This window comes from Lithobates pipiens, unplaced genomic scaffold (genome assembly GCF_037356315.1).
Source record: "Lithobates pipiens isolate NorthernLeopardFrog02 unplaced genomic scaffold, aLitPip1_a1.2 Scaffold_3, whole genome shotgun sequence".
Classification (NCBI taxonomy): Eukaryota; Metazoa; Chordata; class Amphibia; order Anura; family Ranidae; genus Lithobates; species Lithobates pipiens.
The window spans coordinates 230,475,310-230,493,565 of record NW_027507790.1 but is presented as its reverse complement, the minus strand read 5'-3'; the positions used below and the strand labels follow the sequence as shown (position 1 = coordinate 230,493,565).

Below are 18,256 nucleotides of genomic sequence, written 5' to 3'. Positions count from 1 at the left end.
AAGTAAAAAATTTAGTTTTCTTGCTGCACTCTCCAGTTTTAGTAGAATTAACCCCATAAAGCCTTGACTGACCAAAAAAATTGAAGAATAAAAATAGTGATAGAAAACAATTGGTTAGTATAAGACAGCAGAGCTGGAGAAAAGATGTCCATCCTCCTAGGACACTAGAAGAAAACGGAGGCATGGATGAGACGGAAACACAGATTTTCTACAGAAAAGATTTTTTATTGTGTTGAAGATAGTAAATAAAATATAAATGTATATTTAGCGTATCAGCTGTATATTCTGTGACAAAAAAAATAAACAGCACTGGAAACGAGCGACACTTCTTTTTTTTTTTTCCATTTCTTTATTGCTTTTCATTATATCATATTTTACAAAATCCGAGAAACATTCTCGCCAACACTTAATATGATACACAATGATACAAAAATAATACAAAAATACCCCCCCCCCAACAAACGACACTTCTTATTCAATTTTTCATGACCTTTTCTGAAAAGGTGAACTTACACTTAAAAAAAAAAAAAAAAGAAATTCTAAACTTTTGCAAGCAATAGAAGGAACCAATGGGTGACAACTCAACAGCATCCACTTTTGATACAAAGATACATTTTGGGTGGACCAACCCTTTTATATCTGTCATTTTATTGATGTGTATAATGTGTGATCATGTGACCACTTTTTATAACAAGCAGCCAATCAGATGCTACCAGTGGGATCAGCTTCCATTTGCACACATCCAAATCTGAGCCAAGCGTTATCTATGTTTAGAGCCCAAGAACAAAGAGGAATAAAGGAAATACATCAGGCCTGTCATGGAGAGGAGATCGACTATCACATTATACTCCATTAAGTAGCAGAAGGGGCAGGTCCTCCACACAGGGCCGTGGATAAGGTTGGTACCATCAGTCCTCCTGTACAGGGCCCAGGCAGCAAGGTGTATCAGATGTGGGCAAGGAGGGTGGGGGGCAGTTATTGGAACCGATCCCTGTATGGCTCTCTCTGCAGCAGTTGAAAGCCGGCACGGGGCTCAGGCCGCAAGGTGTATCAGATGTGGGCAAGGAGGGTGGGGGGCATTTATTGAAACCGATCCCTGTATGGCTCTCTCTGCAGCAATTGAAAGCCAGCGTCTTTTCCTCTCCGTCCCACTGGCTTTCAACTGCTGCACAGAGAGCCATAGAGAGGATCGGTTCCAGTAACTGCCCGCCACCCTCCCTGCCCACATCTGATTCAACCTGCTCCTTGGACCCCGTGCTGGCTTTCAACTGCTGCAGAGAGAGCCATACAGGGATCAATTCCAGTAACTGCCCCCCCCACCTTCCCTGCCCACATCTGAATCACCCTGCTGGCTGTGCCCCATACAGGAGGGCTGGTGGTACCCCCCTTATCCACGACCCTGTGTGGAGGGCCATGGATAAGGACTGTACTGCATTGATCACTCTCTCTGTGCACCATACATTTCCCCTTCACCCCCCCACCAGTGCTACCGGCTTCCCTCTTCTCCTTCCTGCTGGCAGCTGCTAGCATACAGTAGGAATCTCCAGGGTAAAAAGTGGGGGAAGGTTTCAGTAATTGTGTCATATTTATCAGCCCCTTCCTTTCCTGAATTAGCACAATGAGTGATCAGTACTGATGGCTCACTGTGTTCATTCATAACTGAAGCAAAGTAAACTGTAGTCATTTGGAGGGAGGGGCCCTGTGGTTTCTAACATCAGCCTCCATGCCTCTTGTTACTGGAGCCATTTAGATGAATAACAGTCCAAGGAGTGTACCAACGCAGACCAGACCCAGCACTAAGGATTCTGGGTTGGGCGGTTTTAATTCAATCTGATATTCTGAGGCAGCAGAAGGGAAATTAGTCAGGTAAGTCTCTAGGATTCTGCATCCTGCAAGTCTTCATCTGGACAGCAATAATACTCCACAAAGCAGATCTGTCCGTCTTCATTCCTCACCATGTACTGCAGGGAGAGGAAGCCTCGGTTATCGGTCCGGATGGACACCTTACATGACAAGGCCAGAGCTTTGGTGGATGGCTTCAGTAAGGAGAGTTTATATCTGAAAGAGATAATGAAAAGAGCATTGTCCAGAGTAATCCAGAGTCAAGTTACTTCAACTTATTTCTATGAACCGCTTACTGTATGTTGGTGGCACAACGAGTGGCACAACATGTTATGAAAGTATTAAGTACCAAAAAGCAGAACACTGCATCTGAGCACCATAAACCAAAAGAGTTATTTAATTAATTTTTATTATTCAAAGCAAGCTCAGCCATCCATCCATCCATGTCTCCATGCTTTATTTTCTGCCTTCTATTCTACCTTTCAGTAACGTTCCCCCCCCATAAAAATACTTTCCCAAGTCCTGTAGTGATCCAGTGCTGTGCTCATCTGCAGGTCTTCTCTCCCCTGTCTCACAGGCTTGGCTGAAAGCAGAAGGAGCCAGTCAAATCCAATGTGCCATCATTGGAAGCGGCTTCCTATGGTGGTACACTGAGAAGAGAAGCCAAAAGTGCCAGCAGGAGACCCCAAAAGAGGAGGTTCGGGGCCACTCTGTGCAATACCCATGCACAGAGCAGGACAGTATGACAGCTTTTTTATTTTAGTAAAAAAAAAAAGAAGCATACAACAGATTTAATATGCAGATATGCAGGATTAAAGCGGTTGTATACCCGCAGGACAAAAAAAAAAACCTGTAAGGCAAGGGCATAATGAGCTAGTATGCAGCGCATACTAGCTCATTATGAAATACTTACCTTAGAACGAGGTGTCGGTATCTCACCCGGTCCATGCCTTACCTACAGGTAGGCTTTATTATAGGCTTACCTGTAGGTAAAAGTTAACAACTTGGGAATAGAAACACTTTAAGGTTTTAAAGGATTAATTATACGGGTCACTAAAGAGACAGGATGAAGATGATTCAGTCATTTATTAGTTCCTCTTTCCTCCATTATAAGAGATAAGGGCAGGCTCACACTTGTGAACAAACTTTAAATGACATCTCTGCTGAGATTGGTCTTTCTATGATGACTCACAGCAATTCCAAGGCACAGAGACGCTCAGATCAGCTCTGTGCACAAAGTGGTCTAAGGACGGCTCAGTTCAAAGGCATTAAAGGGGTTGTAAAGGTAAATGTTTTTTCACCTTAATGCATTCTATGCATTAAGGTGAAAAAACATCTGACAGTGCCGCCCCCCCCAGTCCCCCCGTTTTACTTACCTCACCCCTCGAAAGTCCCACGCTCGTCCTCGACTTCCTCTTCACCACGCAGCCTGGCCGCTGATTGGCTGGAGTGGATGGATGGAAAGCAGTGCAGCCATTGGCTCGCGCTGCTGTCAATCACATCCACTGACGCGGAGGGCGGGGCCGTGTGATACAGCGAGAGGCTATAGCCGCCGGCTGAATCACGGAAGCGCGCCTGCAGGTACTTCTCACCATGTGTGGGAGCTCGCATGAACGTGAGAAGCACCTGCGGGAGGAAGCCGAGACAGCCGCAGAGGGACCCCAGAAGACCAGGTTTGGGGCCACTCTGTGCAAAACGAGCTGCACAGTGGAGGTAAGTATAACATATTTGTTATTTTAAAAAAATAAAAATTTTAACTTTACAATCCCTTTAATGGGTGCAGTGGCCACCTGACAGTGCTTTATGCAGTGCCATTTATAAACAGCACTAGATAAATAACTGCCCACCACTACGCCATTTTTAGATGTACTGACATACAAAAGTGGTCAAAACTAAAGTGTATGGAGTATATTTATAAAGCGATATTCTCAAAACATTGCAGATGTATTTTTCTGCTGCATGTGGTTTAAATTACAGTGATTGGCTCCTTTACCAGCTACCCTAAAATAATTTTCTGGCCGATTGTTCTTGTTTCTCTGCAGCACAGATACAATTGTCAATGGCGATATAAAATCAAAGAAATGATATACTGTGTGTGTATTTATAATAAAAATACACACCCCTGGTGCTGTGCTAACACAATATTCAATCTGAAATTTCAGCTCCTCCACTCATGGTGCTAATACACACTTCAATTTTATTATCTGATCAATGTACAATTCAATCAAAACGATCAAATCTGCAAACTACCAAATAAACATAACTTCACTTCTGATTCTTTTAGACCTGTTTCAGATTGTATCAGGGCGGAAATTTATGAATCAGCTGTTCATAAATATGGCTGTACTCAAAGGGTAACTCCACCTTCGTGGGGGAAAAATTGAGACACAAATCATATTGTGATTGAATGTTATTAAAAATGACCTTTCCTTTTCAATCTGCAGCTGCTCTAATTTTCTGTAAATGCAAAGCAATATGGCTACCTGGAGGTGTTCTGTACACAGAATGTATACAGAACACCACCCAGAAATGTCATTTCCTGCTTGTGTGATTGGCCCAGAAGTCTGCACTAAATACAAGTCAGATTTCAGGCATCCCCTGCAACAAAAAATTTAATTTTTGGAGAGATACTTTCAATAGGAAATCACAGCTAAAGGGATGCAGACCCTGCAGTTTTCCTCTTTAGAGCCCTGCAGATACACAGCTGATTGAGAATTATAAAACCACTCCCATTAGACTCAGCACAGGGGAACAGATAAACACACAGGTGATTTCTTCAGAATAACAAAAGGTAGGAATCTGCAACAAAGTTTGTTAAAATCCTTGTAATGTACATAGATCACCCAGAGGGGAATGTTTTTTTATCTCTAAAAAAGTGGAGTTACACTTTAAATTGATCAGATTATTAGATTACATGGTGGAAACCGAGATGTGATCGATAATTTACGATCAGAAATTCTGATTGTATCTTAAAGAGGAGTTCCACCCAAAAATGGAACTTCTGCTTTTCCGGTCCCCCCCTCCCCCCTCCGATGTCACATTTGGCACCTTTCAGGGGGGAGCAGATACCTGTCTAATACATTACTTCCGGGCATAGATTACCCGAGCCACCTGCGGGTATCTACGCCACTTCTGGCGCCTTCTCTGACGTTGTCTCCGCTGTCTTCTGGGAGACACACAGGTCCCAGAAGACAACAGAGACCAGTGGGATAGCACAGAACGAGTCACGCATGCGCAGTAGGGAACCAGGAGGTGAAGCCACTAGGCTTCACTTGCTGATTCCCTTACCGAAGATGGTGGCGGCAGTACCCGACAGCCGAGGGATAGAACAGCTTTGGGTGCCAACATCACAGGCACCCGGGACAGGTAAGTGTGCTCATTTTAAAAGTCAGCAGCTGCAGTATTTGTAGCTGCTGACTTTGAAAAAAAAAAAAAAAACGGCGGACCTCCGCTTTAACGATCTGTTGAAATCCAGCATATAGATTGATTGAGTTTGTCAACCATAGATTGATTATTCTGATTGGGAGAGATCGATCACAAAAGAAAATGGATCTTTTATTGAAAAATGTATGGTCACCTTTAGAGAGTGCAGCCAGGACATGTCAGTCATATCACACAAGCTGGCCTTTGTTTCCTTGAAGTTCTCAGGTCATGTGTCTGGCACGGGGGAACTCTGGAGCCAGACGTCCCAGGCAGCGTTAGCACTCATTATGACGGCCCCCGCATGGAGTATAAGGCGATGCTGAAAGTCGTGTCATCTCACCTGTTTGTCTGAGTCTCTGTACAGTGGAAGGCTTCTATCAGATCCGAATCCTTAGGGTAGTCCAGGTGAGCACTTCCTGCATTGCCAAATGTTGACAACCTGTGTTATAGACATGATAGCAAGCTTTTCATTAATAATGATCATACTTCAATACACAAAAATGGGATACAACACCAATATAAGCCTTTATATCATTTTATTACACCTAAACTTTAAAGTGTATGTAAACGCTAACAATACATTTCCCTTATTTGTTCCCCTTTGGTCTGTTAAAAAAATGGCAGAGAGTGTATTATCAGATCTGCTTCACAAGTGCTAGAGAAAACAAATAATAATTTGCTGTTGATCCAGCTGATAACTTCCTGTTCTCTCTGCCCCGCAACTGTTATCAGTTAGTATTGTTCTCTGCTATCTCTGTGGACTACAAAACACCTCAAATAGAGGGTGTTACGTAATCCTAAAACAAATTAACAATCCCACCATACACACGTTCGATGTGGATGGGGGAATTGTTATTGTATTCTGCTGGTGATAGGCCTTCCCTGCCGGCAGCATACAATGATTAGTGTTGCTGGCTATAGCCAGTGGCACTGATCATTCAAGAAAAACCTCAACAGGCTGGATGTACACAAGTCAATCGACAGACCAGCTAGCCAATATATAGACTGAAATTTGTCCGGTGCCTGCTGAATCAACCGAATTGTGATCCATGAAAGGCCAGCTTAAGAAAAACATTTTCCTTTGGGTTAGGAAGCAGAGATAAGGGACCTCCCTATGGGCACACACACCTGAAGTATGGCTTAGTGGGGGACATTGTGATCTGCAGGAAGTCACTGGTCATGTCCAGCTCGGAGAACGCCTCTTTCAGCCCCTCGGACTGCAGAATGATTTTATTGACCACATTGGTGCTACAGAAGTCAAAGTCCAACGTCTCCTCAGGTTCCTGAGTGTTGATTTTACACACGGTCATCACCCCTCCTTCCTCCAGGAACAGCATGAGGGGGTGCCCATAGCCGCTGTAACACATCTTCAGAGCCGTCGGAGTGGCTGTGAATGGAGAGAACAGCAAAAACGAATCAACAAAACAAAAAAGACTACCCATGTCCAAAGCATGCAATGTATTCCATAGCTGCTGACTATAATGAAGGCAAATCCATCTAATCTGGAAGAGCTATAATGGTTAGATGTATGAAAACCTCTCATTTGTTCCTTTTAGCTCTCGTTGCCAGAACTGTTCTTTTATTACTTGCACACATTTAAAAAATCATTTTAGGCCTGAAGATTACGTAAAACCCTAAAAAGCATTATGTATTTTTTGAATGCAGACACCCTGGAGAATAAAATGGTAGTAGTTCCAGCTCTTTCTTTACCACACAATATTAGCTCAAACACAACATTTCATTAACAAAATACACTAAAGTTAATTTTAGGGCACATAAACACAATACAGTGCTGTGAAAAAGTATTTGCCCCCTTTCTGATTTTTTAAAAAATTTTTTGCATATTTTCCACACTAAAATGATTCGAATCATTAATCACATTTTAATATTACAAAAGATAACAAGAGTAAATAAAAATGCAGTTTTTAACCACTAGGTGTCCGCACTATAACCGAAAGACGGCTGCAGCGCAGACGCCAATTGCCGGGAGGCCGTCCCTGGACGTCCTCCTGTTTACTTCCGCAATGCGCACTCCCGCGAGCGTGCATCGGGGAAGTTCTGTGCTGGCAGTGTCCCTTGGACACAGCCAGTCACAGATCGCTAAAAATGGCCAATCACAGCGGCCGTTTACAGCGCGATCGGCATGTCTAATGAGAGATGATCTCATATGTAAACATATGAGATCATCTCTCATCTCCGGCTTTCCCTCCTCACACAGAGGCAGCATGTGAGGAGGGAGAGATGAACGGCTGCAGCGGCCATGAGTAGAAAAAAAAAACACGGAAAATAAAGTGCCCACAATGTCACTGCCACCTGTCTCCACTGCCACCTGTCCCCAGTGCCACGTATAAGTGCCATCTGTCATCAGAGTCACATTAGTGCCACATGTCATCAGTGCCACATATTAGTGCCATCTGTCATCAATGCCACGTATCAGTGCCATCTGTCATCAGTGCCACATATTAGTGCCATGTATAAGTGCCATCTGTCATCAGTGTCACGTGTCATTGTCTTGGTGCTCCAAGGGCCTTCAAAAGTGTAATAGGTAGTCAAGTTAGATGTGTAATTTATGCTCCTAGAACACGTGATGGTGTTCCCTGCATGTTGGGCCTCTCTGTATGGCCAGGCTCTGGAAAAGTCCCACACATGGTATTGTAATACTCAGGAGGAGTAGCAGAATTTATTTTGGGGTGTAATTTGTGGTATACACATGCCATGTGAGAGAAATAACCTATTACAATGACAATTTTGTTAAAAAAAAAAAAAATCTTCATTTTGCAAAGAATTGTGGGAAAAAAATTACAAATTACATCAAAAACTTCACCATGCCTCTTTCTAAATACTTTGGAATGTCTACTTTCAAAAAAGGGGTCATTTGGGGGGTATTTGTACTTTCCTGGCTTGTTCGGGTCTCAAGAAATTAGATAAGTAACCAGTACATCAGGTGTGATCAATTTTGTATGATTTGCACCACAGCTTGTAGACTCTCTAATGCCCCGTACACACGTTCCGATTATCGTAAGACCGATCGTTCACATTTTGTTGTATACAACTAAGATTGAATACAACAGTGCAAAATGTGTGTAAGACTTTTGTCGTACGATTCTGGAAAAATCTTCCGTCGTGCGTAGCTACGTATTTTAAATGATGTCAAAAACGTGTGACCTGTGTGTCCTTCTGGTTTATTTTCATGTTTCCGATCATGCGTGGTGTTTGTCTAATGACTTTTATCGGACGCATACTGTACTGACTACACGACTGTGGTACGATGGGCTGTCATCCGACCAAAGTTTTCCTGTTTGTTCCTTCGGATTTAGTTGGACGGACTGTCGTGATCGGCTGTCGAAAGCTGCGTACTAACGATCAGATTATCGAACGATCTGTCCGAAAGCGACTTTTGTGGTCCGATAATCGGAACGTGTGTACGGGGCATTACTTTCACAAACACCAAATAATATCCACTAATTTGGGTTATTTTTACCAAAGATATGTCACAGTATAAATTGTGGCCAAAATTTATGAAGAAAAATTAATAATTTGCAAAATTTTATCACAGAAACAAAGAAAAATGATTTTTTTTTCAAAATTAAAAACCGCAGAGGTGATCAAATACCACCAAAAAAAATCTCTATTTGTGGGAAAAAAAAGACACAAAATTCATTTGGGTACAGTATTACATGACTGAGTAATTGTCATTCAAAGTGTGAGAGCACTGAAAGCTGAAAATTGGTCTGGTCACGAGGGGGGTTTAAGTGCCCAGTTGTCAAGTGGTTAAAAAATGATTTCATTTTTTAAGAGAAAAAAGCTGTCCAAACCTTCCCTATGTACAAAAAAAAGTTATTGTCCCCTAAACCTAATACCTGGCTGTGCCACCCTTGGCGGCAACAACTGCAATCAAGCATTTGGGATAACTGGCAATGAGTCTTTCACATCGCTGTGGAGGAATTTTGTCCCACTCTGCTTTGCAGAAATGTTTTAATTCAGCCACATTGGAGGGTTTTCCGGCATGAACGGCCTATTTAACTACTTGCCTTTTACTCCCTTTCTGCCCAGGCCAATTTTCAACATTCAGCGCTGTCGCACTTGGAATGACAATTGCGCGGCCATGCAACACTGTACCCAAGCAATCTTTTTATAATTTTTTGAGACAGATAGAGCTTTCTTTTGGTGGCATTTAATCACCACTGGGTTTTTTAAGTTTTTGCTAAAAAAGGCGAAACAAACGTAAATTGTGGGGAAAAAAACAAAAACTTTCTTCTTAGTTTCTGTTATAACATTTTGTAAATAAGTACATTTTCTCCTTCACTGAAGGGCACTGATGAGGTGGCAATAATGAGGAGGCACTAATATGAAGCACTGATGGGCACTAATATGCAACACTGGTGAGATGGCACTGAAGAGCACTGATGGGCTGGCACTGATTATCTGTGGAGATCTCCTCTGTGAGGAAATGCCACTGATTGTCTCTCCTTTCCTCACACGCTGTCAGTGTGAGTGAGGAGAGGATTGCTGATAACCAGCATTTCCTTGTTTACATGTGATCAGCTATGATTTGACACAGCTGATCACATGGGTAAAGAGCCTTCTCATTGGCTCTTTACCAGGATCGGTGATGTGTGGTTTCTCAGGGACAGAGTGCGCCACTGATTGCTGTATCACACGTCCCCGGGAGAACACAAGCGGGGTGAGAATGGGATGTCATATGATGCCATCCCAGAACGAGAGAGCCGTCACTGCCGCCCGCCTGTCACTTGACAATACGGTGGAAGGGAGGGGGTTAAGGTCATGCCACGGAATCTTAATCGGAGCTCCATCCAAAAGGGAAAGCTTTGCTTGTTCGCAGCCCCCCCCTCCACTGCCACATTTTCCACTTTGGAGGGGGGGGGGGGGGGGGGGGGGTAGCTGGTTTTGCCAGGTACCAGCTACCACTTCCGGGTAAGATTGCCGCAGAGATCTCTGAGCATTTCTGGACCCTCCTCCTCCCCTCGCTGTCTTCTGGGAAACACACATGTCCCAAAAGACGACGGGACCATTCAGAAAGCACAACATGACTCGTGCATGCGCAGTAGGAAACGTCACTGCCGGTTTCCCTTACTTGCAATGCTGGCTCCTGCACCCGAAGCCGATTGATAAATCGGCTCGGGGTGCTGACATCGCAGGATCCCTGGACAGGTAAGTGTCTTTATATTAAAAGTCAGCAGCTACAGTATTAGGAGCTGCTGATATTTAATTATTTTTTCCCCCAGGCTGAACTCCTCTTTAAGTCTGGACTTTGACTAGGTCACTCCAAAAGCTTCATTTTGTTTTCAGCCTTTCAGAGGTGGACTTTCTGGTGTGTTTTGGATGATTGTCCTGCTGCATAATCCAAGTGCACTTGAACTTGAGGTCACAAACCATATTGGCATGACAGGTTCTCTTTATTGGGAAATCAGGGGTCCCACCTGCCTTACATTAAAGCTAATGGACTGCAGATCACACTGCATTAGCCTCCTCCCTGGCCACGGAGATCAGGGAAAGTGACAGCAGAAGCCAGAAGTGACATTTTATGGGTTCAGGGTTCTTACTAGGCAGGGGAGATCAGCGAATTAATGTTTATTGGTTTTCCTCCCATTTATCCCAGTGTACTACAACCCCCCTCATAGTCCCCTCCCCCAATACCTGGCACGGCACTTGCACCAAATATGGTCAAGCAATCCAGAAGGACGGTGAGATTAATTCGGAAGATCACAGATTCCTCTTGAATGCTGAATTCTTGAAAGATCCCGGCCTGTAAAGAGAGACGCCACCGTGAGGTGAATACAAAGTAAGAAGGAAGCAGAGATCGCTGATGCTGGACGCATCCCCCACCTGAATGAAGGCGTTGGCTTGGAGACATTTGGCATTTTCCACTGTGAATTTAAGTCCGTTGCTGGTGGCAAAACAAGCGGCGTGGTCCTTGAAGTTAATGGCCTTCAGGATGTTGGACAAGTTGCGGGCGTTGTCAAGGCTGCAGGTAAATACGTACTGGTCGTCCTCCGCTTCCGACTGCGACAGGAAGGCCATGGTGAGGAATGACGCTATTGCAAAGAGACATCATTTTAAACACTTGAGTACCAGTCTGTATACACAACCTCATTACCAGGCCATCTTCCGTGGTGTGATAGTTTGACTGACAATTACTCAGTTATGTAACACTGCACCCAATTTTTTGGAGACAGATAGAGCTAAATTTTCTTGATGGTATGTATTTATTTATGTTTGTACTGTATAAGCGGATTGCTTACATTCACTTTCCATTTCTTTACCTTTAGGGATCCACGCTATAGCCAAATGACGGCTACAGCACGGCCCTGCATTGCCGGGACTACGTCTATTGACGTCATCCTGTGCACGAGCGGCCTGCGCGGCCCCTGAAGGGCAGGCATGGCGCTCTCTGTGATCAGCGAGTCTATGAGACTCGCTGTATCACAGATCAGACTAAGGGGTCGATCCCGACCCCTTACCACGTGATCAGCTGTCAGCCAATGATAGCTGATCACGTGATGTGAACACAGCCGGCAGTGATGTGCTCAGATCCTCAGTGCCCACCTGTGCCTCCTAAAAGTGCTGCCTACCAGTGCCCACCTGTCAGTGCCTACAGTGCCACCTGTCAGTGCTCACAGTGCCACCTGTCAGTGCCCACAATCAGTGCCTGGACAGTGCTGCACATCAGTGCCCAGTGTCACCTACCAGTACCATCTATCAGTGCCCATCGGTGCCATCTATCAGTCATACCTATCAGTGCCACCCATCAGGGCCCATCAGTGCCATCTTATTAGTGGCCATCAGTACTGACTTATCTGTGCCCATTAGTGCCACCTTTTCTGTGCCTATCAGTGCCGCCTTAACTGTGCCTATTAGTGCCCATCAGTGCAGCCTATCAGTGCCGCCTCATCAGCACATATCAATGAAGCAGAAAAATTACCTGTTTGCAAAATTTTATAACAAACTATTAAACATGATTTTTTTTTCTCCAAAATTTTCCATCTTTTTTTGTTTGTTTAACAAAAAATAAAAATCCCAGCTGTGATTAAATACCACCAAAAGAAAGCTCTATTTAGGGGGAAAAAAATAATTAAAATTTAATTTGGGTACAGTGTTGTATGACCACGCAATTGTCATTCAAAGTGCATCAGCGCTGAAAGCTGAAAATTGGTCTGGGCAGGAGGGGGGTTTGAGTGGCCAGTAAGCAAGTCGTTAAAAAGATAATACCACTGTTGGGAAATCCCCCCCCCCCACCAAAAAAAAACTCCAAAAAATACTGGTGGTCAGTGGCATTTTAACAACTCTCACCTTAAAGCGGAGTTCCAGACGAAATATGACTTTTAAGATAAAAAATACCCTTAGAATACTCATGCCTCGTGCAATGCAACAAAGGTATGCTGTAAACTATGCCCACGTTTCTATTTGTGCAGCATTGTTTTCTTACTTTGTGAAGTTCCTGCACAGCGCGGCCATTGGAAGCCACAGTGTCCTTCTTCCTGGATTCTTTGCATGCTGGCTACCCAGCATGCACCTGCCGATGGAGCGCTTGAGCAGCACAGTGCAATCTTGGTCAGCTTGCCACGTCAAGCCGACCAAGATTTTCCATAGGCGTCAATGTTAAATGTTACTGGAGCCGTGCCATGACAAGCTGACCAAGAATTTCCATAGATGCCAATGTTAAATGTTACGGGAGCAGTGCCATGCCAAGCTGGCTAAGATCTCCCAGGAGGCAATGCAAAACCGGAAATGACGTACGCAGTCGCTAAAGGATATAGGCATAAACCAGGTAAGTGTACAGAAAAACAAGAATAAATTGCCAATTAATTTTAAGGATGCACATTAGTACTGCATGGTGAGGAGTGAAAAATGTGGGTGGCATGCCGCTTTAAAGTGTTGGTATCCCCTCTGGTTTATACAGTTATTAACTACAGTGTGTGTGTGTGTGTGTGTGTGTGTGTGTTTTTTTTTTTTAATGAAAAGGCTAAATACCTTTTATCACACCACAGCTGTGTGGTCACATGATCCCCTCCAATCTCCTTCCTGATCTATGGAGAGAAGTGGGAGGGGCTGGGATTCCCCTGTGACGTCGCCCAGCTGAGGGAAGTCACGTGACCGCACAGCGGCAGTATGAAAAAGGGTATTTAGCACTATCATTTAGAAAAAAAAAAAAACACATACTCTGTAGTTAATGACTGCATAATACAAGTATTATTACTGCATATTGCAGCAGAATAGCGGTGGGAGGGGCAGGGAGGAGAGCCGCTCTCACAACGACAGGCAGGGAGGGAGGGGGAGAGACTAACAGCAGAGAGCGGGGTGACAGAGGCACGTAAACTGACCACGGCATCATGGAACAACAGCCATGATTACAGTGGTCAGCACACACAGGGAGACTTGGGAACACAGAAAGGGACAAATTACACAGCACAAGCACTGTCATCATCACTGTCATCATGTAGATCATGCCTTAACCACCTCAATACCAGGCACTTAAACATCTTCCTGCCCAGACCAATTTTGAGCGATGTCACACTTTGAATGACAATTGCGCGGTCATGCTACACTGTACCCAAATGACATTTTTATCATCTTTTCCCCACAAATAGAGCTTTATTTCGGTGGTATTTGATCACCTCTGCAGTTTTTATTTTTTGCTAAACAAATACAAAAAGACCGAAAATTTTGAAAAAAAATATGTTTTTTTTTTTGTTTCAGTTTCAAAACTTTGTAAATAAGTAAGTTTTCTCCTTCACTAATGGGCACTGACGGGCACTGATAAGGCGGCACTGATGAGGTGGCACCAATGAAATGGCACTGATATGTGGCACTGATAGGCGGCACTGATGGACACTGATAGGTGGCACAAATTGGCACTGATAGCTGGCACAGATTGGCATGGATAGGCGGCATGAATGGGCATGGATAGGCGGCACAGATGGGCACTGATAGGTGGCATTGTGTTGTATTGTTTTGTACTGATGGATGCCAATCAGTGCCAAACAATAATGCATGCCAATCAGTGATGCCCATTGTGGGCACTGATTGGCATCCATTGTGGGCACTGACTGGCATCCCTGGTGGTCTAGGGTGGCATACCTGGTGCTGGGCATCCCTGGTGGTTTGGTGGTGTCCCTGGTGGTCCAGTGTGGGCATCCTCGGGGGGGGGGGGGGGGGGAATAATCGATCAGCACAGACCCCCCCTGTCGGAGGAGCAGCCGATCGGCTCTCCTCTACTCGTGTCTGACAGACGCGAGTGAGGAAAAGCCAATCACCGGCTCTTCCTATTTACACTGTGAGCAGCCGTGATTGGTGATCACGTGGTAAAGAGTCTCTGTCGGAGACTCTTTACCGAGATCATAGTTGTGGGGGGTCAGACTGACACCCCGAAACAACGATCGCTGCGATGCGCGCCACCGGCGGCTCAAAATTCTGCGGACGTCCTATGACGTCTGGTCAGGATTTTGAAACCACTTTGCAGTTGTCATTTGCCTATAGGGCGGGTGGCAAGTGGTTAAAGGAACAGTATCTTTTTTTTTTCTTTTGGATTACAATCACTTGGGGCCTGTTTACACCACATGCGGTCCAGTGCATTTTTTTTTCCTGCATCAAAAATGCATTGGAAAGTGAGTTACATGGTTTCCAAAGGCATAGTTCACACCAGTGCAGTCAGTTCCAGGGCTTTCCAGTTGAAGAAAAAAAAATGGAACTGGAAACCAGTGCACTGGATTGTACTGGAGCGTGGTAAAAGGTATAAAAAACGCATCAAAAACGCACAGGACCCCAGTACAGTGAAAAAAAACTGAAAAAAAGAATAAGAAAGCATCTAGAAATGCATCTAAAACACACCAGAACAAGCTAAAAACGCGCATGCAGAAACTAATCCAGAATGGATCTGGAGTGCATTTTTATGCTGTAACCTTGGGTCCTGCTGTGTAAACATTAAGGGCCAGTTCACACCACATGCAGTCCATTTTTTTCTGCATCAAAAACGCATGTAAAGTAGATTATATGGTTTCCACTGGCATAGTTCACACCAGTGCAGTCAGCTTTCCATTTGCCAAAAAAAAAAAAAAGTAGAACATGCTGCATTTTTCCTGCACTGAACTGTCCTGGAACGCAGCAAAACACATTAAAAACGCACCGGTATGCACTGGAATGTATCAAAAATGCACCAGACCCCAGTACAGAGCAGAACAAAACTGGAAAAAAAGCATCTGGAATGCATTGGAAACGCATCAAAAAATAAACAAACACCAGAGCACGTTACAAACGCACATACAAAAAACACATCTGCAACGGAGCTGGATTGCATTTTTTTTGGTGTGAAGCGCTCCTAAGGGCCAGTTCACACCACATACCGTCCAGTGTGTTTTTTTTCTGCATCAAAAACACATGGAAAGTGAGTTACATGTTTTCCAATGGCATAGTTCACACCAGTGCGGACACTTCCAGGGCTTTCCAGTTCCAGAAAAAAAAAAACAGAACATGCTGCATTTTTCCTGCACTGGACTGTATTGTATCGCAGTAAAACGCATAAAAAAAAACTGAAATGCACTGGAGTGTATCAAAAATGCATGGTACCCTAGTACAGTGGGGGGGGGGGGGGGGGGGAAACAGGAAAATTAAGAAAAAAACACAGCTGGTATACATTCAAAAACGCATCAAGAACATGTTAAAAACGCACTGAAAAGCATCAAAAACATGTTGAAAACGCACATCCACAAACTCACCTGGAACGGATCTGCAGTTTATTTTTGTGGTGTAAAAACCAGCCCTGCGCCGATTCACAACACAGGAAGGGGAGTGCTGAATAATTGCAGACACTACTAGTGTTTACACTTGTGATGGCTGTGATTGGTTCACAGCGTTCGAAAGGTACAGAGTCACTGTGATTGGCTCTGTAGATTGTAACTTTGATCCAATGACATATCAGATCACATCCACTCGTGGGCACATTGGCTGCCCAAGTGTGTATGAATGTTGTGTATTCTGATCACTGATCCTCCCCAGTCCTCCGGTGTACTGACCCTTTTAGTCTTCATTCACAGCTACATGAAGCAGATGTTTCATACATGTTCCCGGGAACACATGAAAAATGCACATCGGGTTTAACATGATACTAAAGCTAAAAACGCTTTTTACCTTAAAAAGTGGATGTAAACCTTCTCCTATTACCAGTCAAGTGAACAGCCTCAGATAATACACAGAGATGAAACAAATCTCCCTACATAAGTTTTACTTGTATATCTGCTGTCTTCATCTTCATATACTGTTTAGAAAGTTCAGATCGCATTACAGATTTTTCCCTTCCTCATTCAGCAGTAGCAGTGTAGTATTGGACTACATTGGGAGACAACTGATTGGAGGAAAGGTACACACCCCCTCTCCACACAGACAGAGACTTTCAGATCTGTGCTGTGAGTAGAGCAGCTCTCTGCTAATCTATTTATAGCACCCGCACCGACACAAAATTCAGGCTGGTTTTATCTTGGTTGTCAGAGAACTTGTCAGAAGTTATCAGGCTGATAACAGAAGAACGGAGCAGGAGAAAGCCACAGGACTTAGGGCTTTGACGAGAGCTAAGAAAACACTGCAGATAGATGTGCCCAGCTCAAATTTACATAATCCGGTTTGCATCCATTTAAAAGCATTCCTTGCATTAAAGTTAAAAAAAAACGTATATTTCTCTGTCCTTTTAGAGGATATCAGTTTAGAGTTACAGAGGTCTAGTGCTAGAATTATTGCTCTCACTCCAATGCTCTCAGTGATACCTCACATGTGTGGTGCGAATACCATTTACATACGTGTGGGCGACTTACATTCACTTCTGTACGTGAGCATGGAAGTACGGCGATGCTTTCATTTTATTTTTTTATATTTTACTTTCTTTCTTTTTTTTTACACTGTCCCTTTGTTTATATTTTGATCACTTTTATTCCTATTACAAGGAATATAAACATCTCTTGTAATAGAAATAAGGGTGACAGGTCCTCTTTATATAGAGATCTGGGGTCAACAAGACCCCAAATCTTTTCTTTACCTTGATTTTTATTTTTTTTACAGCAAAAGATCAAAAAACATTTTTTTTTGATCTTTTGCTGTAAAAAATAAATAAAAAAATACTTCCAGCCTGGACCAGAAGTGACACTATGAGGTCCCTCCTGTCCTCCAAGGCCATAGAGGTGATCATAGAGCACATAGACTTTGATCACCTCCGGGAGCAGCCGCCCCGCACCGTCAGGTTTTATTGTTTCTGCCGGATCGTCCAAGAAATGATCTGAAAGACGCTGGAGAGCCGCAGGAAGGTTTTCCCAGGAACGCCCACATCCCATGCCTCCCAAGTGAGGGGATCCCCGGTTGTCACCAGAACTGCTGTCCTGATTGGAAGATTTCACCTCTATTCCTGCTCTAAAGACAACCCAAACTTTGGGATTTTCTTTCATTTTCACTCTGATAATAGTAACGGGATAAATAGAGTGAGTGGAGCTGGGCCAGCACAGACAGTTATTACACTCACTGGTGAGGAGAGCACTATGACATGAGGGGGGAGGAGATGGGCCAGCGTGGAGTAGTGAGCACTATGACATGTAAGGGGGGGGGGGGGGGGAGTTGGGCCAGTATGGACAGTGGAGAGGACTATGACATGTAAAGAGGGGGGGGGAGGAGCTGGGCCAGCATGGGCAGTGGAGAGGGCTATGACGTAGTCTGTAGATCGGGTCTCTTTATTAGAAGACCCCCCCCCCCCATGGGCAGAGATGCTGAGTGCCCCCAATGTGTACATTCTATCACCATCCCCCCCACCTACCTCATCAACGGACACCCGCCATGCAGTCCGCACCACCAGTCCCTCTACTTTATTTTACAAGAGACTGACAACTTGAAATAAAACACGTCTGCGTTTCTTTATTGTAAAATGGCGGAGCCGCCATGTTTCTGTAGTCATCATTGAATGACAAGAATAGGAAAACCACAGCAAACATGGCATCCA

The 18,256-nt window shown here is 44.1% G+C and overlaps 1 protein-coding gene across 1 annotated transcript; it reads right to left on the bottom strand.

Moving 5' to 3' along the window:
• Positions 1–204: 204 nt before the first annotated feature.
• Positions 205–18,203, bottom strand: RAD1 (RAD1 checkpoint DNA exonuclease). Its single transcript, XM_077462876.1, has 6 exons — positions 18,074–18,203; positions 11,113–11,321; positions 10,924–11,032; positions 6,394–6,652; positions 5,606–5,704; positions 205–2,058 (listed from the first exon to the last, which is right to left on the bottom strand). The coding sequence occupies exons 2-6, from the start codon at positions 11,305–11,307 to the stop codon at positions 1,875–1,877; spliced, it is 846 nt and encodes a 281-aa protein (XP_077319002.1). The 5' UTR covers positions 11,308–11,321; positions 18,074–18,203; the 3' UTR covers positions 205–1,874.
• Between the last annotated feature and the right edge of the window lie 53 nt (positions 18,204–18,256).